The sequence below is a fragment of the Leucoraja erinacea genome, chromosome 5 (genome assembly GCF_028641065.1).
Source record: "Leucoraja erinacea ecotype New England chromosome 5, Leri_hhj_1, whole genome shotgun sequence".
NCBI lineage: Eukaryota > Metazoa > Chordata > Chondrichthyes > Rajiformes > Rajidae > Leucoraja > Leucoraja erinaceus.
Genome location: NC_073381.1, coordinates 30,347,009 through 30,371,837, shown reverse-complemented (window position 1 = coordinate 30,371,837; position 24,829 = coordinate 30,347,009). Strand labels below are relative to the sequence as shown.

At 43.8% G+C, this 24,829-nt stretch overlaps 1 protein-coding gene across 1 annotated transcript in view; it reads right to left on the bottom strand.

Moving 5' to 3' along the window:
- greb1 (growth regulating estrogen receptor binding 1) overlaps window positions 1-24,829 on the bottom strand; it is a 207,486-nt gene that overhangs the window by 86,967 nt on the left and 95,690 nt on the right. The window contains exons 5-12 of the mRNA XM_055635321.1: window positions 24,565-24,741; window positions 18,341-18,523; window positions 17,526-17,672; window positions 15,332-15,466; window positions 14,278-14,403; window positions 9,257-9,394; window positions 5,199-5,384; window positions 3,760-4,110 (exon numbers count right to left, since the gene is read on the bottom strand). Coding sequence (XP_055491296.1) covers window positions 3,760-4,110; window positions 5,199-5,384; window positions 9,257-9,394; window positions 14,278-14,403; window positions 15,332-15,466; window positions 17,526-17,672; window positions 18,341-18,523; window positions 24,565-24,741 — 1,443 coding nt within the window. The remainder of the gene's footprint in view (window positions 1-3,759; window positions 4,111-5,198; window positions 5,385-9,256; window positions 9,395-14,277; window positions 14,404-15,331; window positions 15,467-17,525; window positions 17,673-18,340; window positions 18,524-24,564; window positions 24,742-24,829) is intronic.

Here is a 24,829-nt window from a genome sequence, read left to right as displayed (position 1 = left end):
CACCAACATCAATAATCTCATTCAGTGTCTCAGTCCTGAGACAAGTTCCAATAAATTTCTCCGACCCATAACATGAATGATTCCCAAGCTTTCTTAGTTCAATTAAAAGGTCATCAATTTCCAAAACTTCCTCTTCCAGATGCACCCCGACCTATAAAATATTTCCAGTATATAACTTATTTGTTTCAGATTTCCAGCACCTGCAGTGTTTTGCTTTTCTCTCAACGACCCTATGCACAACATGGTAGCATGGTTAATCTGCTGAATTCATTGCCACAGATGCCTGAGGAGGCCGTCATTGGGTATTTTTAAAGTGGAGAATGATAGGTTCTTGATCAGTTCGGGTGACAAAGGTTACAAGGAGAAGGCAGGAGAATGCAGTTGAGGGGGGAAAAATAGATCGGCCACGCTCAATTGGTGGAGTAGACTTGATGGGTCAAATGGCCTAATTCTGTCTTATGAACTATGAATTTATGAACAGCCACACAAACCTATTCTGACTACTGGTTATTCCCACAAATGAACATATCTGTGTGGCATTCTGTGGAGAAGGCATCTTCAACGGGCCTAAAGGAACTGACTGGGATCTTAACCAGTGATGGTAATAGTCCTGGGCTGAACAATGATTCTGCGTACGTATCATCACAATATCTCCAGCTACCTTGCAATCTATTCTCTGAACTCTCAAGAGCTGGGGGAAGCCTAGAGATTGAGTTTGAGAAGTGGGAGCTGGGCAAAGAGCATTGCTGAGGGCGACATGGTTGGCCTATACCTTATGGTACATAAAGTGTTAAAGGCTCTATGTATTTGTGAATAATAAATCAACATTTCTTTTGTAAGAAAAGGTTCTCTCCCTTGTTAATAAGATTAATGAGCTAGACTGGAAGATTCCCAGATTTGTAAAGGAAAAGTTCAATTTGCAAACAATGTCTACTTTGTCACACACACACACACACACCTACCTACCTACCTACCTACCTACCTACCTACCTACCTACCTACCTTTTGGCAAGGCTCCTTATATTAGGCTTACATTGTTTTATCTAGAGCATATGAGACTGAGGGGAGACCCGAGAGAACTATACAAAATTATGAGATATAGACAGGGTGAACCTTTTCCCAGGGTGAAATGTAAGTAAGTTTATTGGCCAAGTCTTCACATACAAGGAATTTGCCTTGGTGCCAATGTCCGCAAATAGTGGGCATAGCTTTATAGTCAGAGGAGGAATGTTGAAAGGAGATGTGTAGGGCAAACATAGTGAATGGTAGGTGCCTGCAACATGCTGTCTGGTGTGGTGGTAAAAACAGACATGACAATGGCGTTTAAGAGTCTTTAAGTCGGCACATGGGCATGTAAGGAATGTGGAGTAATATGTATTACATGCAGGCAGAGGACGTGTAATTTGGCATCATGTTTGGCATGGACATTGTGGGCCCATGGGCCTATTCCTGTGCTGTGCTGTTCCTAGTTCATTTAACTCAGTCAATAAAGTGAATGACAAGTGATTTTTACTTGCGTATGCCAACAGTATTATTGATTTTCTGGTATTGTATACATGGTTCAGTTGATTCTTGGTGGCGCAAATGATCACACAAAAGATTTTTCTTGCAATTTCCCCTCAGAAAATTTTGAATGATTCTGTGAGGCCCTCCGCCAATGAATTTGTCCAATCAATAAACTTGACAGTATGTGCCAGAAAATGTTAATTCCCAATCGTGTCTACTCCAATGTGATTTCATCAATTTATCACCTTCACAATACCTCTCTGCCTGTGACATTGAATCAAATGCGTTGGAAACACCAAGTTGCAAGAACATTAATTGTTACTGTTCGTCCAAGTACCGAGTCATCCACACTCTAACGTATAGGAGCTATTCCTTCACCATGTGTATGAGAAATCTTTAAACTTCTCCACTTTTTTTGGGGGACTGCAGAAATTGAGGTAAACAACATTTGGCCAAATTGAGGTGAAAAACTAAACACTGAATCAATACTGACCTTCCGATGTATGTAATAATGATTCTCTTTAGACGTACAGCTTTTTGGATGGGGGCCTTATCAGTATCCATGGGTTGACATTTAGTTTAGTTTAGTTATACAGCGCGAAAATAGCCCCTTCGGTCCACACCGGCCAATGACACATTAACACTATCCTACGCACACTAGGGACAATTTACATTTATACCAAGCCAATTAACCTACAAATCTGTACATCTTTGGAATGTGGGAAGAATATGAATACTTTATTGTCACATGTGACTAGGCACAGTGAGATTCTTTGCTTGTATACACAATGTACACAAATAGCAGCCACCTACGGCGCTGATAAAGTCACAAAGCACGCCGGCTCCCCCTTTTGTCGTCGTCCCCCAACCCCACCGCAGTTCCCCCATGCCGGGTCCTCCATTGTGCTTATCCTCCCCCCTCACGATGGTCCTCGGAAACAGTAGATCTCAGAGAAAACCCACGTGCGAGCATCTGTAGTCGGGATCGAATCGGGATCTCTGGCGCTGTAAGGCAGCAACTCTACGCTGGGCCTGACATAAAAGATTCTTAGATTCTACTCAAAGAGAGGTTGCATCCATGGAATTCTGGATAATATTTATTTCTCAACTTTTATCAATCTAAACAGATGTGCTCACTTAGCTCACTGCCTTTTATGGACGCTTGCTGTGTGTGCATCGATTGCCTTGTTTCTTGCATCAGAACAGAGAAGAAAGCATTTGGAAACATGTATAATTGGCCATGAAGGACTGGGGGATATCCCAAGAGATGAAAGGCTCAATTTAAATGCAAATTATTTTCTTAACAGCTCAGCATTTACACCCAGTCAAATAGTCCCCTGACATATTCCTGATGGTATTTCCGAATACAAAGACATTTGAACAAGATGCATTAACTGAGGAGATGTATTGTAATGAAATTGCAGTTAATTGAGATCTGTGAATACAACTGATTTCTGAACAAAAGCAAAATACTGTGGGTGCTGGAAATCGACTCTGTAAGAATGCTTACATGGGCCACTTATGCGTCACTTCTAAAAATCTATATACTTGAGCAGCATTACATTGAACATAGAACAGTACAGCCCAGGAACAGAATCTTCAACCCACACTATCTGTACCCACCACAATGCTGATTTAAGCTGCACAACTGCCTGCATGTGCTCCATATCCCTCCACTCCCCGCCAGCTCATGTATTGTTTAAATTCTTTGTACAAATATTGAAATTAAACATCTTCAGTCTACCAAAATGTACCTCCGAGCACAAATGACGCACTACCAAAAAGAAATGACACAACACCAAACAGTGATGTCAGCACAGGATTGAATTTGGGAAGTAGAAATTCAGAGGCGAGAATAGGAGCCATAAAGGTCAAAACTAGCTAAAGATAGTGAAGAATGAAATAAGGCACTGGTAGGCCATCTGCTTGGGCAACGGGAGGAGATGATGGAGTGTGTGGTGTTCAACCATGTGAAATGCTGCAAGAAAAGGTTGAGAAGAATGTGGGGAGAGTTTACCATGTTCATAGTCACACAGGATGCCATTTGTTCCTTTGACAAGGCAGCATTGCAGCACGGTGGTGAGGCAGGACCAAATCTCTTGGAGAGATCCATACATTGAGTGATGGAATTAGATAAGACATCGATTTGGGAAATAGAAACACGTCGACATGTTAGGGCAAAGCTGAAACTAACCCTCAAACTTTAATGGTAAGTTATCCTGTTTTTAAGTTTCATAAACATGAAGTACTGACCTGTTACCACCACACATGACTCAGTGCTTTGGTTTTTCGTGGTGCAAATGATTACGACAAAATTATTTCCTTGCAATTTCCCCTCACTGAGAAGTTTGAATGTTTCTGTGAGACCCTCCGCCAATGAATTTGTCCAATCAACGATCTTGACAACATTCTTGCAGGAACTGGCTGCTAATTTGGCCAACCAGGTGAGCTGCTTTGAGGTGACAGCCAAAGCCTGTGACGACACGCACGGTACTGACTGAGAAACAGCTTGCTGGTAATGTTTGGTTTCGGTAAGATTCGATTCCTGCCATGCTCTCACCAAAATGTGTTCCAAATCCTCAATCAAAGGCACCTGATCAGGTTCTAGGATTGAATAAATAAATAAGTTCAAATGTAAGATTTTCATAGAAATCCAGAAAACTAATCCTAACTATTTCTAATGAAAGTAGGAAATAAGAATTTAATAAGAACTGGTTTATAAACAGTGATTTAGTTCATACAAATAAATCAGTATATAACCGGCAAACACTTAAGATTCCTTTTCAAAACACTTTATTGCGGTATTAGTATAGTGCTGAGTTGCTGGATGTGGTCTCTTTCGGAGAAGATGTTAACCTACCAAATCAGGAGGACATGAAATTCCCTCAACCCTATTCCAAAAGCACAGCACTTCAATGTAGCCTTCTGTTATTTATCACTTTAACACTTACAAGGATAATTCACTCATTATCATAGGTACACAAAATTGCTGGAGAAACTCAGCAAGTGCTGCAGCATCTATGGAGCGAAGGAAATAGGCAACCTTTTGGGCCAAAACCCTTCTTCTGCCTATTTCCTTCGCTCCATAGATGCTGCTGCACCCACTCATTAATCATGTCTGGGATCTCGACAAGCAAGTTGGCTGACGTTCCTTTAAAGGGACTTCATTGCAAGACTTTTTTTCAAATAAACATGGGGTTATGAACAAATTTTTATCACTTACATTATGTTCTCCAACATTGATTTCAAGTACAGGCTAGTGGGGCGGAGCATTTTTCTGATTATTTTAAGGTTACAAAATCTTAAATTATGAAAGCAAAAAAAAAAAAAAAAAGAAATTGAGAAACTGCACTCGTGATGTTTTTGCAACAACACCAGCAGCACCGTGCACTTATCTACCACCCTAAAGTAGAGTGGCTTCACTAGAACTTATCTGACAAGGTTTGATGGAGAACTCTATTTGGAAGTCTTGGAGTAAATGAACAAATGCCCGAACAAAGTAGCACATTTCACAGTGCATCAGGAGTGAGTGAACAGAGCGGTTTAGAGATGAAATTCCAGGTTATTGCACTTGGTATACCCACATTCTTCTAGAAAATAAACTTTTAACCAAAACAACTGAACTCTGTTTTTGGAAGAATTTACTAACTTGAGAAGAAACAATCTCATACACTTGTGTTTGAATTACTTACCAAGTTGAACTAGATAGTACACTGTTAGTAAAATCTGCATCTCTACAGACACTACTGTGGTCACAGATGTACAATGCTGCTCATATACTCTGGGTAAAGACTGGGTGTTTCCATAGCAATTCTGTAGCAATGGACTAACCACTACATCACTCAGATTACCACAAAGGTAAGGAAAGCTTCCATGGCCTAAAAAAAAGAAATTATTGCATTTATCATTTCATTTCACAATAATTAATGATTTCATTTACATCATACTATGCAGATATAATTACTTTAAATGACAGTTTCTTTCTCGGTAGCTATAAGAGGATAACCTACTTACTTGGAAAATTGTTTATTTACTGAAGGACCTTTCTGTGGAGTTATGAATAAAGATATCATTCATTCATTCATTCATAACTCCACAGACAGGTCCTTCTTCAGTAAATAAACAATTTTCCAAGTAAGTAATTAACAAACAAATGAAACAAACAACTAAGCTTGGCAAATCAAAAAACACTTAGTGACTTGAAGTCAGTATGATGATATATCTCACTAATCACATACAAAATTGACCTTCCCAGGCTCACAAGGGGATTGAGTCATTTAAAATCTAGGAAAGCTGAAATCCCACTTCCAACTCACCATGGCAGTCACAATACTAATGGCATTGATTTGGTTTGTGGTCTAGGTCTCTAATAGCAGCAGGGATCAATTTAGGAGGGAAAGGTCAGGACTGATATATTAGTGCCTCAATTCAATTGTAAATTGAAGGCAGGAGGTGTCAAGTCTATTGACAGGCCAGGAGGGGCCCAGGTGACCGTTTTAACACAAACTCTCTAAATTGTTCAGGATCCCCAAAGAGTTCCTCAGAATCACCAAATATGAAGCGATCCTTTCCAATTGTAAAATTGCAGTCCTAACTCACTGAAACCCCCTACATATGAGTGAGCTCCCGTAATATTATTAAATTTAAAATTTGACGTATCCAAATAAGTTGGTTTCTACGAAGAGCAGAACTAGTTTTTTCTTCACTTCTAATATTTTTTTGCGGTCAGTCTGGTGTGATTTTGATGTAATTCATTACAATACTATGAAGATATGGCTACCATTGAGTGATTTTTGTGTATTTTCTAACACGGAGAAAAATCTCCTTATGGACATCTGTAATAAGGGAACCTACTTGTTTCCTGGGATGGCCTGTGAGCACTGCATGTGTGGGCTAAAGACTACACCTATGAGGCCACAGCTTTCTATGAACTTATTCACCTATGGACGTCTCAGCCTCTCTGTTTTTGCTGTGTGACAGCGGAGGGGCTTGCCTGACTGCAGCAGCTGGAACAGTCCATTGCTGGATTGGTTGGGGTCCTTCATGATCCTGCAGGCTCTGGATCTGCACCTCCTGGTGTATAGGTCCTGCAGGAGGGTGGGAGTGTAGTTCCCGTGATGCGTTTGGCCGAACACACTACTCTCTGCAGAGCATTCCTGTCCTGGGCAGAGCTGTTCCCAAACCAGATAGAGATGTTTCCAGTCAGGATGCTTTCTACAGCAACGGAGTAGAAGGATTAAAGGATTAAAGAGACTCTGAATTTCCTCAGCTGCCTGAGGTGCTAAAGGCAATGTTCTGCCTTTCTCACCAGTGTGGCAGTGTGTGTTATCCATGTCAGATCCTCTGTGATGTGGACTCCCAGGTATTTAACGCTGCTCACCCTATCCACAGTAGTCCCATTTATCTCCAGTGGCATGTACGTCCTCGGATGTTGAGCCCTTCTAAAGTACACAATCAGCTCCTTAGTTTTTGTGACATTCAAGAAGAGGCTGTTATCCTGACACCAGAGTGCCAGATCAGCCACCTCGTCCAGGTAGGCTTTCTCATCGTTATCGTAGATCAGGCCCACCGCCACAGTGTCATCAGCAAACTTGATGATGGAGTTGGAGCTGAACCTGTCCGCACAGTCATGTGTGTACAGGGAGTACAGTAGGGGGCTGAGGACACAACCCTGGGGGGGGGATCCTGTGTTCAGGGTGAGGGGGTTGGAGGTATGTCTCCCCATCTTGACCACCTGGGGCCTGGCGATCAGAAAGTCCAGGACCCAGGCAGTGTTCAGCCCCAGCTCCAGCAGCTTCTCAGCAAGTCTGGTGGGGACTTTGGCATTGAAAGCTGAACTGGTCAATAAACAGGATCCTCACATAGCTGCCCTTCTGGCTGTCAAGGTGAGAGAGAGCGGTGTGCAAAACCTGGGAGACCGCATCATCCGTGGATCTGGTTGGACAGTATGCGAACTGCAGCGGATCCATGGTGCGAGGGAGGAAGGTGCAGATGTGGTCCTTGGTCAGCTTCTCGAAGCATTTTATGACTACTGAGGTGAGGGCCACCGGTCGGTCGTCATTCAAGTAGACTGGAGAGGCATTCTTAGGCACTGGTACAATAGTGGATCTCTTGAAGCAGGTAGGGACCACGGACTTGGCCAGGGACAGGTTGAATATTGTGGTGAACAATGAAGCAAGCTGAGTAGGACAAGACTTCAGTGTGCGCCCAGATATACCATCTGGCCTGCAGCTTTCCTTGTGTTCACACGTATCAGAGCCCACCTCACATCGTGCTCGGACACCGAGAATATGTGCTCATCCCCAGCGGTGGACCTCCCTCCAGCCTCGCTAGCCAGTGCGCTGACGACGTTGTTGTTAGCCGGCGTGCTCGGAGTGTTGTTGCCCACCTCAAACCATGCACAGAAAGAGTTCAGGTCATCAGCTAAGGAGGCGCCGGCACTCCCAGATGAGGGGGGGGGGGATGCTCCGGTAGTTAGTTACAGTCTGTGGCCCCTGCCATAGGCGTCGGGTGTCATGGTGCTCCATCTGCGACTCCATCCTGTCCCTGTGCCTCCTTTTTGCATCCTTCATCGCCCTTCGCAGTCTGTAGGAATCCGCCTTGTAATCATCCATGTTACCGGATGCCAGGCCGGAGTTGTAAGCAACAGTACGAACATTCAAAGTGACGCAAATGGATCTGTCAACCCAGGGTTTTTGGTTACGAAAGAAACTAACCCTTACCGTGAGGACGACGTTGTCGGCTAGTGTTGCTATAAAGTCTGTGACAACTTCCGCAAACTCACTGACGTCTCTGGAACTTGCTTGGAACATATTCCAATCAACGTCACTCAGTGCATCCTGTAGCATGGCCTCTGAATGGTCAGCCCACCGCTTTACGTCCCTCGTCACTGCCGCTTCCCGTACTATCAGTTGTTTATACTCCGGCAGCAGGAAAATGGCGGCATGGTCAGATTTTCCAAATGGAGGGAGAGAAATGGCCTTGTATCCTTTCTTGAATGGTGCATAACAGTGGTCCAAAGTTCTTCCCCCCCTGGTGACACTGGTAATTTGTTGGCGGAAGTTAGGCATAACTTTTTTGAGATTTGCCCTATTAAAATCCCCAGCCACCACCATAGCCGCGACAGGATGCTTGTTCTGATGCTGACATAACACATCGTGTAGGACCGATAGTGGCGAGTCGGTGCCCGCATGGGGTGGTATGTAGACAGCTGTTATGATGACTGAGCTGACTCCCGAGGAAGGTCGAATGGAAGGCATGAGATCGTCAGATGCTCCAGGTCCGACGAGCAGGTACGAGAAAGCGTCTTAATATCCTTAGGGTTGCACCAGTTGTTGTTCGTCATGAAGCAAACCCCCCCATCCTTAGATTTTCCGGACTCTTCCGTTCTATCTGAACGAAAAACAGAGAAGGACTCAACTGGGCATATCATTTGATCCGGCACCAGCGGTGTCAGCCATGTCTCCCATCAGACAAAAGATGTTACAGTCTCTTGTTTATCTGGAATCTAATACTCGCCCTAACATCATCTATCTTGTTTTCCAGAGACTGGACATTAGTAAGAAGGATGCTGGGCAGAAGTGGACAGTAGGCTTGAGCTCTTAGTCTGTTCTAAATGGTAGAGACTCCATGGTCTTGGGCAGTGTCCAATTATCTTCCTCCCTCAACTGGGCCCGCTCTGATTCTGCTTGCCAGCCAGGATAAAAATGTGCAAGTCCAGTTTATATTCATTTATTACATTAATTTTTACCTTTAAAAATTACCAGTCGGGTCCCACAGATTTTTAGTAAATTGTCAGGAACAATCACGGGGTCTTCTGAGACTGTAAGTGGAGAAGGATTTGATCCTAAGTGGCTAGACTGAGTCCCACAAGTCAATTCCGCAAGTTCTGTAATTAACAAGAGGAATCAATTAATTTCATGAAAGACTTACAGCCAGCACTTGCAGTGAAAGTGTGGATGTACTTTTCCACTATGTGGTAACAAGATACCGCTAATTGATGGCATATCAAGCAAAGCAAACTACAGCAGATACTGGAAATTTCTGATGAAATGTGAATGGCCCAAGATATTAAAACTGTTGCTTTCTCTGTACATTCTGCCTACCCGAGGGTCTTTTTGTAATTTTTTAGGATTTTATTTGCATGTAGTCTAGCAGGAGGGAAATAAAGTAAATTATACAACATTCATAGTTCTGAAATCAAAATAAAGGAATATGGAGGAGAAATCAGTAAATAAATTCTACAATGCTAAAAGTTTGGCAATCTTTAATTGCAAAATGAATACTCTTCTTATTCATTGGTAGGGCAAGCATTTATCATCCATCCTTGAGAGGATAGTGTGGAGCCATCTTATAGAACTGTATCGGTCCATCCGGTGAAGTACCACTACAGCAATTTTGGGGCTGGGATCTCCAGGATTAAGACATAATATTGATGAAGAAATTATTATATATTTTCAAGTCAAGATGGTGCAAGACTGGAAGAAGTAACTACAAGTGCACTATTCCTATTCTCACCTTGGATCCAATTTAAAAGGAAAGATTTGGATGAGGGGATTCAAGGCTTTATATAACCATATAACAACCATATAACAATTACAGCACAGAAACAGGCCATCTCGGCCCTACAAGTCCGTGCCGAACAACTTTTTTCCCTTAGTCCCACCTGCCTGCACTCATACCATAACCCTCCATTCTCTTCTCATCCATATGCCTATCCAATTTATTTTTAAATGATACCAACGAACCTGCCGCCACCACTTCCACTGGAAGCTCATTCCACACTGCTACCACTCTCTGAGTAAAGAAGTTCCCCCTCATGTTACCCCTAAACTTCTGTCGCTTAATTCTGAAGTCATGTCCTCTTGTTTGAATCTTCCCTATTCTCAAAGGGAAAAGCTTGTCCACATCAACTTGGTCCATCCCTCTCATCATTTTAAAGACCTCTATCAAGTCCCCCCTTTGTGGCCATGTTTACAGATGGTATGAAGATAGGTGGAGGAGCAGGCAGTGTAGAGAAATCAGGGACTCTGCAGAAGGACTTGGACAGGTTGGAAGAGTGGGTAGAGAATTGTCAGATGGAATACAGCGCAGCAAAGTGTGGAGTCATGCATTTTGATAGTAGGAATAAATGCGTAGATTATTTTCTAAATCGGGAGAATATTCAGAAATTGGAGGTGCAAAGAAACTTGGGAGTGCTGGTGCAGGATTTGTTAATTTGCAAGTCGAATTGGTAGTAAGGAAAGCAAACGCAATGCTAGTATTTATTTTGATGGGACTGGAATACGAAAACAGAGATGTAATGCCGAGGCTTTATAAGACACTATTCAGACAGCATTTGGAGTATTGTGAGCCATTTTGGGCCCCATATCTGAGGAAGGTTGTGAGGGCGCTAGAGAGGGTCTTGAGAAGAGTTTATGAGAATGATCCAAGGAATGAGTGGGTTAGATCAGCCATGAGTGAATGCGGAGTAGATTTGATGGGCCGAATTGCCCAAATCTGCTCCCATCACTTATGCACTACCCTTAATGACCCAAACCCATGTCTCAAGTGGGAAACAAACTCACATGAATATCCCACCTGAGGCTTCTGCTTGTGCAACAAATGGTCACATTTCAACAGGAACCGATCCCTTCCACAAGTATTAATACATCAGCTACTCTGACTGAAAACATTCCAAAAAGTATCAGATACCTGAAACTTGATCATTTTTATTTTAACTGCAAACATTTTCATTATTAACACCTATTATTTATTTAGTTTGCTGGTTTATGTGCCAGTGCATTATTTGATTTTACTCAGATAATGAAGTAAGTATGCAGAAAAAAAAATGTGTTTAAATATTATTCATCCATGTGTAACATCAAGAAACATATTCAATCAGCTGCAAGGATTTGAAATGATCACAAAATCCGGATCCTCTGTCATGAACTGTGACATAATATGGTAGAAAAGCATAGAGCAAATGCATATCTAAGTTCATTTGCTTTTCCAAAAATTAGAACATTTGTACTTTTCAAACTGTTTATTCAAACTATTTATTTCAAGTAGTTAATTAATGAGAAAGTCATTGTCATTAATGTGAACGTTCTTTTATCTAGAACTACAGGTGCACAACCTTTTATCCGACGATCCAAATAACGAAAACCTCCGAATAGCGACATTTTTTTGGTCCTTGAAGAAAGGTCCTTGAAAACGTTCACTGAGGGCGGCCCGCAGAGGTGACAGCGGAACCTCCGGTCGGTCCTCGAAGAAAGGGGAACTAAATCCCCATTCATAAAAGAGAAGATGAGGGTATATTGCGCGGGAGGGTTAATAATTGACAATATGCTGCTACCCGAGTTAAAAAGTTCCCACGGTAGACTCACGATACACAGTGTATCGTGAGTCTTGCGTGGGAACTTTTTAACAGCGTGCAGGCAGCAGTAGATTGTCGCTCCCTTCAGTTTCACCCCACCTACACCCCTCTGCTTCCCGGCCATGTGTGTGACCCCTTCCCTCCCCTCTCCAGCTCCCCGCTCATTGCACCGGCGCGGGGGCTTTGTACTGTCTTCACGTCGCGATGCTAGCAGCACAGTGCCAGTCACCGGAGACGTCAGGACCAACGGAACACCGACCCCCAGGCCCACTGCAAGCACGGAGATCCCAGATCAGCAACTCCAGCCCAGCCCCGTTCCAACTCCAGAAGAACACGGTCCCCGTATGGGCAGAAGCTGATGGTGTGCAAGAATAACGTCTTGTTCTTGGGGTGGCGCAGCTCGGGCTGTGGGCGAATTGCCACTTGTCGCCATAGCGGCCCATCGGGGAGCGGATTCCTCTGGAGTTGGAGGGGGAGGGGGGTATTGTGCTGTTTGATCGCCCCCTACTATTCCAGGGACAGGGAGACAGGACGTTCACCGAGGGCGGCCCGCAGAGGTGACAGCGGAACCTGCGGTCGGTCCTGGAAGAAAGGGGAACTAAATCCCCATCCATAAAAGAGAAGGTGAGAGTATATTGCGCGGGAGGGTTAATAATTGACAATATGCTGCTGCCTGCCCGCTGTTAAAAAGTTCCCACGGTAGACACGATACACAGTGTAGGCAGCAGCAGATTGTCGCTCCCTTCAGTTTCACCCCACCTACACCCCTCTGCTCCCCGGCCATGTGTGTGTGACCCCTTCCCTCCCCTCTCCAGCTCCCCGCTCATTGCACCGGCGCGGGGGCTTTGCACTGTCTTCAAGTCGGCGATGGCTGCCAGCAGGTCAGTGCAGTCACCGGAGACGTCAGGACCAATTGGACGTCGACCACCAGGCCCACCGCAAGCACGGAGAACCCAGAGACCCACAGCCAACAGCAGCCCAGCCCCGCTCCAACTACAGAGGAACATGGGTTGCGGATGACGGGGCGCAGCTCGGGGCGTCGTAGGGGCCCCATCGGGGAGCGGGTTCCTGTTGGTCCTGACGTCTCCGGCCACCTGCTATCCTCCGGGAACTGTACCGCCCTTGCAGGAGAGTGGGGTTGTTTGCAGTTGCAGAGGGAGGGGGCAAGGGCGGTACAGTTCCCAGTCTCAGCTCCAGTCCAGGGGGGTGGCCGGAGACGTCAGGACCAACGGGACAGCGACCCCCAGGCCCACTGCAAGCACGGAGATCCCAGAGACCCACAGCCAGCAGCAACTCCAGCCCAGCCCCGCTCCAACTCCAGAGGAACACGTAGGGGCAGAAGCTGATGGTGTGCAAGGTGTTCTTGGGGTGGCGCAGCTCGGGCTGTGGGCAAACTGCCACTTGTCGCCGTAGCGGCCCATCGGGGAGCGGATTCCTCTGGAGTTGGAGGGGGAGGGGGGTATTGTGCTGTTTGATCGCCCCCTGCTATCCCAGGGACAGGGAGACACAGCGGCTTTTTAGACTGGTGGGCAATCACTTCCAAAGTTCTGCCCACACAGTCAGTACACCTCTCCTACACTGTATTTCATACAAACATTTATTCTGCAAGAAAAAACGACATTGAAGACTCAAACTCGCGACCGAGTAACTGCCGGGATCAAGGCGCAAACTCGCGACCTTGCGGATATGAGCCGAACACTCTACCACTGAGCCAGCCATTAAAGTCTACGCTAAAAAATTTCCATTCCCAAGACCGACAAATTCTGAAATACGAAAAGTGTCTGGTCCCAAGGCTTTCGGATAAAAGGTTGTGCACCTGTACAAGGCAACTTATGCTTCCTGTTCTTAAGTGTATGTAGTTGTCCATAAAATGAATTCCCAAGTAACTTGGCAACAATAGATAAATGTATGCAAATCAAAAATAAGGAACTTTTTTATTAATGGAACAGCACTAATAGTTAGATGTGGCCCTTGTGGCTAAGGGGATCAGGGGGTATGGAGAGAAGGCAGGTACGGGATACTGAGTTGGATGATCAGCCATGATCATATTGAATGGCGGTGCAGGCTCGAAGGGCTGAATGGCCTACTCCTGCACCTAATTTCTATGTTTCTATGTTTAATTAGAAGCTCCTGTTATATCTTCAAAATAACACTCATGAATATCCCAAGATGTACAAATGCAAAAATTAATCTTGCACTTAGTGAGTCAATATATTCCATAACACAGGTTTGAAGGAAGGGACGAAGAATAAAATGACATTTTCCGATTTACATCTCTCCAGAATAATGACTGTCAAAACAATATTCTGTAAATCACTAAAAAGTCCATCAGTACAAGACATTATGTACAACAGTTAATAGTAAGAAAATAGAACATGAAAACTGGATGCAAGAATGTTATTGATTCATCATACCAGTTTTGCTGCTTGAATTCTGTGCCGGTAGATTACTTTGATTGGAACTCGTCTCTGTTGCTGATGGGGAATCTGGTGACCAACCCCTGTGGCGCTTCTTAGGAGGACCTGAATTAGCTAAATTGCCTGAAAATATACCAACAATCACGATAATGGCATATACTTATTCTGACCATAATTCTGAAATTACAACTGAGCAAAATCCAACCGGGATGGCAGTTTTTTTTACAGCAATCAAAATCATATCGGTATTTTCCAGAGACCGTTACATGCACATATTGGTATAATATATTTTACGAATTTGACTATACTTCTAAAAGTAGTTCATAGGCTGCAAAATGTATCAAGTTACATCTGTCTTTTTTTAAGTGTCTCTTATGAAGAATAGCAGCTCTGATGTTATTAATATCCATCAGCACTGCAAGCCTAGGGTTGTACATTTAAATATCTATTGTGAGCTTGAATACATAGCTGATAGGAATGTGTTTACAAGTGACCTGCAGGTGAAATCATGACATGGAACTTGGAACTGTGGAGCGCAGGAACAGGCCCCTAGACCACAATGCCGTGCCGAACATGATGCCAAGTTAAAAATGATCTACTCTGCCTGCATGTGATCTATATCCCTCCATTCCCTGTATATCTTTGTGCTCAACTTAAAACTTAAACAGTCCAAGTTTGTCCAACCTCTCCTAATATCTAATACCCACTAACCCAAGCAGTATTCTGGTGTACCCTTTCTGCACCCTCTCCAAAGCCCTCATATGCTTCCTGTAACTGGGTGACCAGAACTGCGCACAATACTCCAAATGTTAAAGATCTTCGTCAAGATCCCTGCAAATTCCTCTCTTACTTCTCTCACGTGATAGATCCCATCAGATCCAAGAGATTTATCCACTTTAAATGCTCTTCAAGAGCCCCAGCACCACTTCCTTTTTGATCTCGAACTGCCCAAACACGTTAGTCTTTCCCAAACTGATCTCACAGTCCCCCATGTCCTTCACCTTGGTGAATACAAAGTACAAAAGAGGCTGACAACACATAATTACTATACCTATCACTGAAGGCCTTGATGTATTCTGCGTGGCCACATCATTGGCCTTCATTGCATTTTTGTGTCTGGATAATTCTCTGTTGTTATGAGTTACAGAAACCCCTGCTCGAGCAAGAGCCGGATCTGCTGGTGAACCTGTAATTACAAACCCAGCTAGTCAATGGCTTTCCTCTTAAGAGGACATATTTTCAGCAGAGAGTAAAATAAGATGACATTGTATTCTATTAGTTAGGGTAATTTTCAAGTTAGTAATACCACCAAAATGATGCTAATAGTCAATTACATAATGAGAAAAGGATTCCTGGAAAAACTCAGAAAAGAAGGGATGCCGGCCTAAACATAGCTTGTCAGCACAATCTTTTATTCTGCCATCAGACACTTACTGTGATTTGTGTAAGGCACCCACCTGGGTCTGGACCCCCTGTGTCCTGAATGAAACTTATCCCTTCCCTGTTCCTCACCTCAAATACTCCCAAAGCACTAAACTGCTATTACATTCTTAATAATATAAAAAAGGGCAAAATATTAGACAGCAATAAGCTTTGAGAGAACATGATAAACATACAATGTTTCAGTGAACTCAGTGCCATAGCAGGGTGGTTGTACAATTCTATACCGTCAGTTGTAGATTATTCATCGTCAAAATCTAGATAGACACTTTGGCTGTGGATGATTCAATTCAACTCTGAAATATGTTAAAAAAAAACTAAACAAAAATCAACAATGCAAAGCTGACTTTCAAATCTTTCTTTCTACCTCAGACTCCAATGATCACCTTGTCAAATAAAAGTTCAAGGACAAACCATACAATGGATAGTGGGAACAAAATGGACACAGTGCAGAGAAATTCTGGTTAAAAAACGTGCAAGGGTCACAACAAGGTAGATTGAGAATTCATCCTTAACACATGGGATGTCTGCTCAAGAGTCTGATAACAGCAGGGAAGAAACTATTCTTTAATCTGAAGGTACATGCTTTTAAGTTTTTTGTATCTTCTGTCTGACAGAAGAGGGGGGAAGCAAAATGACTCGGGAGTGATGGCTGATGATCAACACCTCCTACAGTACTGTCCGATGCACTTCTATAACTTACCTTTTGTTTAATTCTAGTAGGTGCGAGAAGTGGCAGAGTGAATGAAGGATGGAAGCAAGCACAATGACCACAATTGCACCAGCCATTGTTAGAATTCAAAGGTACACAAAAATGCTGGGGAAACTCAGCGGGTGCAGCAGCATCTATGGAGCGAAGGAAATAGGCGACGTTTCGGGCCGAAACCCTTCTTCAGACTGATGGGGGGTGGGGGGTAGAAGGAAGGAAAAAGGGAGGAGGAGCCCTAGGGTGGGGGGATGGGGGGAGGAGACAGCAAGGGCTAGCAAAACTGGGAGAATTCAACGTTCATGCCATCCGGACGCAAGCAACCCAGGCGGAATATGAGGTGCTGTTTCTCCAATTTCCAGTGTTGCTCACTGTTAGAATTCATCCTGGACTGTCTCCTCTGGTTGTTCACACATTTGAATCATGTTAAAGGGGGGCATTCAAAAGAATACATAAGGTCATAAGTAATAGGAGCAGAATTGGGCCATTCGGCCCATCAGGTCTACTCTGCCATTCCATTATGGCTGATCTATCTCTCCTGCTTAACCCCATTCTCCTGCCTTCACCCCATAACTCCTGACACCCATACTAATCAAGAATCTATCTATATCTCTGCCATAAAAATATCCATGGACTTGGCCTCCACAGCGTTCTGTGGTAAAGAATTCCACAGATTCACCACCCTCTAACTAAAGAAATTCCTTCTCATCTTCCTAAAGGACTATCCTTTAATTCTGAGGCTATGACCTCTAGTCCTAGACTCTCCCACTAGTAGAAACATCCTCTCCACATCCACCCTATCCAAGCCTTTCACTATTCGATAAGTTTCAATGAGGTACCCTTCATCCTTCTAAACTCCAGCGAGTACAGGCCCAGTGCCATCAAACGCTCATCATAGGTCACCCCACTCATTCCTGGGACCATTCTTTTAAACCTCTTCTGGACCATCTCCAGAGCTAGCTCATCCTTCCTCGATATGGTGCCCAAAATTGCTCACATAAATGTAGCCGGACCAGTGCCTTATAGAGCTTCAGCATTATATCCCTGTTTTTGTATTCTAGATGAAATAGAAATAAATGGGAGGAATATATAGTAGCACCTGCTTGCTGAAATCCAGTTGACGTACTCTGATTGGTACCGGAAATGCCTTCTGCTGATGACACAGTAGTCGATGAGGCTGGGCTCTCAGGAGGTTGTGAGGGAACACTAGAGGTGGAACTCGAGCCTGATTGTTGCATTCTGCCCTCTGTTAAAAATAAAATAACATTCTTAACAAGACAGCCACTTTGAATCCTTAGTCTTACAAGGGAATGTCTTTTCAGATACATTAGAAAAGTACCGTCAATCCAAAGGCATTCACCAAAATCTGCAATATACAGTGACCGACAATGTAAAAATGCTTTCTTGGAACCTATCCAGACAAAAACGAAGACCGAGTCAACATTTTTCACTATTGGATATTGCGATAAAAATATTTCGGCAGAGATAGTCTTAAAGAAAAAAAAGTGATGAAAGGAGTATGAGAGGTAATTCCAGAGCTGTGGCTCTTGATTGTCAAAGACATAGTTAGCCACCACAAATAGGGAAAATATTGTAGGAACTGAATGAGGCCACAATGGGACGCAAAGTTCTTGAAGGGTTGCACAACTGGAGAAGGCTTCTGAAAATAGGAGTGCAGAACTTAGAAATGAGTCATTGAAATTGAGGTTTAATCACTTTGCTTCTCCCTTTCAAAACATGAAGTACATCCATAAAACTTTCGTGATAATGGAAGCATTTCAGTTTGAATCCTTATAATCAACTAGAACCAGTATTTAATTTCCAATGATCTGTGCCAAAGTACTTTCAACAAAATGTGATTAAACTCATGCTCTAAATATTTATTTAAATAAAAACTCATTATCCCAATCTCACCTGTGCCCTTCCAGCAGATTAAGGGCCCTTTCGTCAGACTGCCCTGTGCATTCTTAATCAGATAGCACTTCAGGTGCTTTTGTTTCTTGGGTTGCGTGATTAACTTCAAGTTGATATGATTGGAAAACTCCGTAAAGTACCGAAATCCCTTCTCACCACAGCCAATGCAATTTCCAGAGAATCCTGAAGAAACGTTGAGGATAACAATAACTGTTAATAATTGTGAGATAATGGGTCGGTACTTCAAAGCAGTGCTGATGAATGAGCGAAAACAACAAAAGGAGGCCATTACTAGTGGAAGGAAATAAGGTAACACGGACTGTGCCCTCCATAATGTTTGGGACAAAGATCCATCATTTATTTATTTGCCTCTGTACTCCACAATTTGAGATTTGTAATAGAAAAAAATCACATGTGGTTAAAGTGCACATTGTCAGATTTTATTAAAAGGCCATTTTCATGCATTTTGGTTTCACCATGTAGAAATTACAGCTGTGTTTATACATAGTTCCCCCATTTCAGGACACCATAATGCTTGGGACACATGGCTTCACAGGTGTTTCAAATTGCTCAGGTGTGTTTAATTGCCTCCTTAATGCAGGTATAAGTGTGCTCTCAGCACCTAGTCTTTCCTCCAGTCTTTCCATCACCTTTGGAAACTTTTATTGCTGTTTATCAACGTGGAGATCAAAGTTGTGCCAATGAATGTCAAAGACGCCATTATGAGACTGAGAAACAAGAATAAAACTGTTAGAGACATCAGCAAAACCTTAGGCTTGCCAACATCAACTGTTTGGAACATCATTAAGAAGAGAGCACTGGTGAGCTTACTAATCGCAAAGGGACTGGCAGGACAAGGAAGACCTCCACAGCTGATGACAGAAGAATTCTCTCTATAATAAAGATAAATCCCCAAACTCCTGTCCGACAGATCAGAAACTCTTCAGGACTCAGCTGTGGATTTGTCAATGACCATTGTCCCCAGAAGACTTCATGAACAGAAATACAGAGGCTGCATTGCAGGATGGAAACCACTGGTTAGCCACAGAAATAGGATGGCCAGGTTACAGTTTGCCAAAGTTACTTTGCACTTAAAAGAATAACCACAGTTCTAGAAAAGGGTCTTGTGGACAGATGAGATGAAGATTAACATATCAGAGATGGCAAGGGCAAAGTAAGGAGGAGAGAAGGAACTGCCCAAGGTCCAAAGCATACCACCTCTTCTGTGAAACACAGTGGTAGTGGTGGTGGTGGTGTTATGGCCTGGGCATGTATGGCTGCTGAAGGTACTGGTTCACTTATCGTCATTGATAATACAACTGCTGATGGTAAAACCACAATGAATTCTGAAGTGTATAGACACATCCTATCTGCTCAAGTTCAAACAAATACCTCAAAACTCATTGGCTGGCGGTTCATTCTACAGCAAGACAATGATCCCAAACCATACTGCTAAAGCAACAAAGGAGTTTTTCAAAGCTAAAAAATGGTCAATTCTTGAGTGGCCAAGTCAATCACCCGATCTGAGCATGCCTTTTATATGCTGAAGAGAAAACTGAAGGGCATTAGCCCCCAAAACAAGCATAAGCTAAAGATGGCTACAATACATTCTTGGCAGAAAATCACCAGAGAAGACACCCAACAACTGGTGATGTCTATGAATAGCAGACTTCAAGCAGTCATTGCATGCAAAGGATATGCAACAACATGCTAAACATAACTACTTTCATTTACATGACATTACTGTGTCCCATACATTATGGTGCCCTGAAATGGGGGGGGACTATGTATAAACACCATTGTAATTTCTACATGGTGAAACCTTCTTCTTAGGCCCCTTACGGTCATGGCTGACCATGGGTGGCTCCAGGGTGCTATTCCCTATATGGAGGACGCTTGTGCGTGACCTTGTTTAACTGGTGCACAAACAGCCACCCCATGGTCCTTGACAGATCTGGGTCAGGATACAGTGGCATGAAGTCCAAGACGACCAGAGACCCTTTTTTGCTGCAGCCTTCATCCTCCTTCCCAGCCGTTGTGACGGTTCACTAAGGTCAGCCATTGTCCTCTGCCTGTTCCACCGTTGAGGTCTTGGTTCGATTGTTCTTTGTCAGAGACCTCCCCCTCGACCTTACCGCCATGAGTGGCCCTACCAGGAGCATAGCCCCAGACGGCATCGCTCTCAGGATCTCAGGTCCACACAAGCTTCTCCACCACGACAAGGTGACAATCCACGGATAAACCAAAATGTATAAAAATGGCCTTTAACAAAATCTGACAATATGCACTTTAACCACATCTGATTTTTTTTCTCTTACAAATCTCAAATTGAGGAGCACAGAGGCAAAGAAATAAATGATGGGTCTTGTCCCAAACATTATGGAGGGCACTGTATGTCCTTGAAAGGAAAGACCTACCTAACTCATTATTGAGATGAGGACTACATTGCCAGGTTCTTCCCAGAAGTCATGGTGGGCTCTGTATTTTTTTCATGAGGCTTTTAATTTTTTTTGGAGAAACCTCTGGCCACCTCGTCTTCTCCAGTAACCCAGTGCCACCATGATGTCCAATCATACGATATATGAAGGCAATCAGCCCATGCACAAGTACAACACGCAGTGCCAAATACCAGAGTGCATAATATAGTGTTATTATAACATTTAAGCTACAGAGAAAATTGCTATGTCTGCAATGCAGTAGGTTGGAAGATCTGGACTTCACCTTCACTTCATGAGAGCACCATTCAGTGATTTGATAACAGCAGGAAGAAGCTGTCCCTGAATCTGGTGACGTGCTATCAAGCTTTTATATCTTCTACCCAACCCGAAAGGGCAGAAGAGAAAATGTTCCTTAATCACATTGGTTGTTTTCCTGTGGTCAATAGGAATGGGGGAGGGAGGGGGCAATGGGGCAGGTGGTGGGAGGCTGGTTTTATGTGATAGACCTGTGATCCCCTATAGTATCTTGCCATCTTGCATACGGTACACCTGTGGCCAAACCATGTTGTGGATGGGATGTTTTCTACGGTGCATCTGTAGAAGTTTGTAAGTCGTTGGAGACTTCCCATATTTCCTTCGTCTTCTGAAGAGGTAAACACATTGATGTGCTTTCTTGGTGACAGCTTCATTGTGATAGGTTGAAGAGAACTTGTTGGTGATAATTACAAAGAGGAACTCATGGATCTCAACCATCTCCACTTCAGCACCATTGATGGTAACTGGGACGTACACCACTTTGTTTCTTCAAGTCAATAACTAGCTCATTTGTCTTGCTGACACTGAGGGTGAGGTTGGCTTAACATCATATTACTAACCTTTTTATTTCCAGCCTGTACCCAGTCTCATCATTGTTTAGTTTAGTTTATAGATACAGTGTGGAAATAGGCCCTTCGGCCCACCGAGTCCACGCCGACCAGCGATCCCCATGCACTATCCTACACACACAAGGGACAATCTACAATTTTTTTTATCGAAGCCAAAATCTCTACACCTATAAAAGTCTGATTGTGTGCGTGCGCGTGCGTGTGTGTGTGTCTGTATTCATTGGACCTTCCTCAAAATGCTACGCGCTAATGCTTAAATTTTCACAAATTATTAATCACATTAACCCCATCGATAAAATAAACAGCTTCACTTCACATGTCATGCTATATTTCACAAGTTATAGCATTTTAAAAATAGCTAAAACCAAGTTTTTAAAGGGTAAACGTCCTTCTACCCACTTCGAGTGACTTCACAAAGGGGGGTGGGTTGCCCCAAGGGGGTGTGGGCGGCCACCAGCTTACATTGACGTCAGGGGGAGGGCCACTTTTCCCGGCCCAGGCTTCTGCCCGCGACCCCCCGGCTGGGGTTTTACGCGGCCATCAAGGAGGCATCGAGACCGCGGTGGTGAAGGAGACATCGAGACCGCAGCGGTGAGGCCTCGCGACGATGGGGCCAATGTGGAGGTGAGGAGGGAGAGTGGGGGGATTGAGGGAGAGGAAGGGGTAGGGAGGGTCATGTCTACACCCTCTCGTGCTGCCTCCCTCACTACCTCCCTCCCCCTCTCTACCCCTCCCTATCTACCCTCACTCCCATCCTCTCCCTCTACCCCCTCCCTCTCCCTCTACCCCCTCCCTCTCTCTCTTTACCCCCTCCCTCCCTGTCCCTCTCTCTCTCTACTCCCCTCCCCTTCTTCTCTACCCTCCCTCTCCCTCTCTGCCCCCTCCCCCTCCTTCCCCCTCCCCCTCCCCCTCCCCCTCCCTCTCTAACCCCATCTACCACCCCCTCTCTACCTCCCTCTCTCTAGGGATTGAAGAGGGAGGGTGAAGAGGAGGGGGATGAGGAGAAATGAGCCGCGCCTGCGCAGTTGGGGGCTATGCGTGAGTGGTGGAATATTACGCTGGGGGAATGGGTTGCATGGGGGAATGAGTGAGTGGTGGAATATTGCATTGTCAGAGAAGACCCAACGGTTCTGCACTTGGTCTAGTAACCTACAAACCTGTATGTCTTTGGAGTGTGGGAGGAAACGGAGCACCCAGGGAAAACCCACGCAGGTCACAGGTAGAATGAACAAACTCTGTACAGACAGCACCCGTGGTCAGGATCGAACCTGGGTCTCTGGCGCTGTAAGGCAGCAACTCTATCGCTGCGTCACCATGCCGCCCTAATACCGGTGACAGTGATTGTTTGAGATCCAATCACTACCACCCAAGTGGTGTCACCTGCAAACCTGCAAATGAAGTTGAGCAGAATTTGGCTGCACAGACGAAAGTGTATAAGGATTATAGTAAGGGGTTGAAAACACATCCCTGCGGGGCACTGGTGTTGACAATTATTACGGGGGATGTGTCGACTCCTACCCTCACAGATTGTGGTCCATGGGTCAGGAAATTGAGATCCAGTTGCAGAGGAAAGTGCTGACTTCTAGGTCAAGGAGTTTAGAGATGAGCATTGTTGGGATTATTTGAAGGCAGATTAAAATGCTTACTTGACTCATGGTCTGCAAATCATGCGATTTGTAGATCATGTGTTCACAGAAATTATATCCCTGCAAAGAATGGAAGTGCCACGGATTCACAGCACCATTTTCACACAAAATTTCTGATTTTTAGCTCCTCAAGTTGTCGTTAACAAAACTGACTACCTGTCATAATTTTCTTCTTGATGCATTAGGATGCTCCCAATTATGCAGACTTTGAAAGGCAGATTTAGCATTGGAGAAGACTTTTTATAAAATACGAGTAAATTAAAATGTTAACAACACTATTTAATTAAAAATGCACAACAACGCTTCTGTACATTTTGTACAAGATCAGTATCCACCAAAGGAAATTGTGACTCAGACACATGTGCTTTACTGAGAGCAAGCATGTAAGGTCACAGAGAAAAAAAAATAGATTTTGCTTTCAACATCTTGCTAAGGGAATTAACAATAAAAGCATAAACACTTTCAGCAGGGGAAGTCTATTTAATCCATGAGGCTGGGATAGGTCTCTGCAAGAGCAATCAAAATCAAAGCCTAAAGGCTTTTTTTTCTCCTGAGTTTGCCCTGATTTGAACTCGGAGATTTACGGTAATGGCCACTCATCGGTATTCGGGGCTGTCGTGGACATTTTTCAACATGTTGAAAAATCTTCACGAGTCTTCCCGTGCTTACCTGCCGTTAACGAGACTTCCCGAATACCTGCCGTTAGCGCTTAGAGACGTCCCTGAGCTCCGACGTACCCGCTACGTTCATTCTCCGTGCTTACCATGAGTTTGATTTTTTTTTAAAGCGGGAGAGCTCTTGGAATGAACTCGTACCGTGGGACAGGGCTTTTAACGTGTTCGGCACGGACTAGAAGGGTTGAGATGGCCTGTTTCCGTGCTGTAATTGTTATATGGTTATATGGTTAAGAGTTTTATATTTGTTACAGCTGGATAAAATTGCAACAGATCCCAATGACATTATCAGGCATATTTGAAATAGAAATAGAGATAGAAAATGCTGAAAACACTCCGCAGACCAGGCAGTATCAGTGGAAAGAGTAATAGTGGAAAGAATTTCTATTGTTGAATTATCAAAATAATACCAAAGTTGTATCAACATTTTAAAACATACACCAATAGATTTGTCCTGAACTGAGCTAAGAATAAATTATGATTGTACCATGATAAGAATTAATATGAATAACAGGGTCCTTGTATCTTACAATTCACACAAAGATAATAATATGCACTATTATGATATAAAATAAATCTTACCCAATAGAGCATTTCGACCATTGTCATCTGGTAAAAATCGCTTATCCACAGCACAGACTAAAAGGTGCTCTGGAAGGTTCGGAGACTTAGCACCGACAAGCAAGAATCCCGATGGCAACTCCATCTGCTCCTTTGACATAGAAACAAGTCGCAAGTCCTTTCCTGCCTGACAGAAGCCTTAAAAAAAAGTAATAAGCAATCAGATTAAAGCAGATTCATATATTTAAAACAAGGGGAAAAAAATACGGTCACCTCTAAGGGGCAG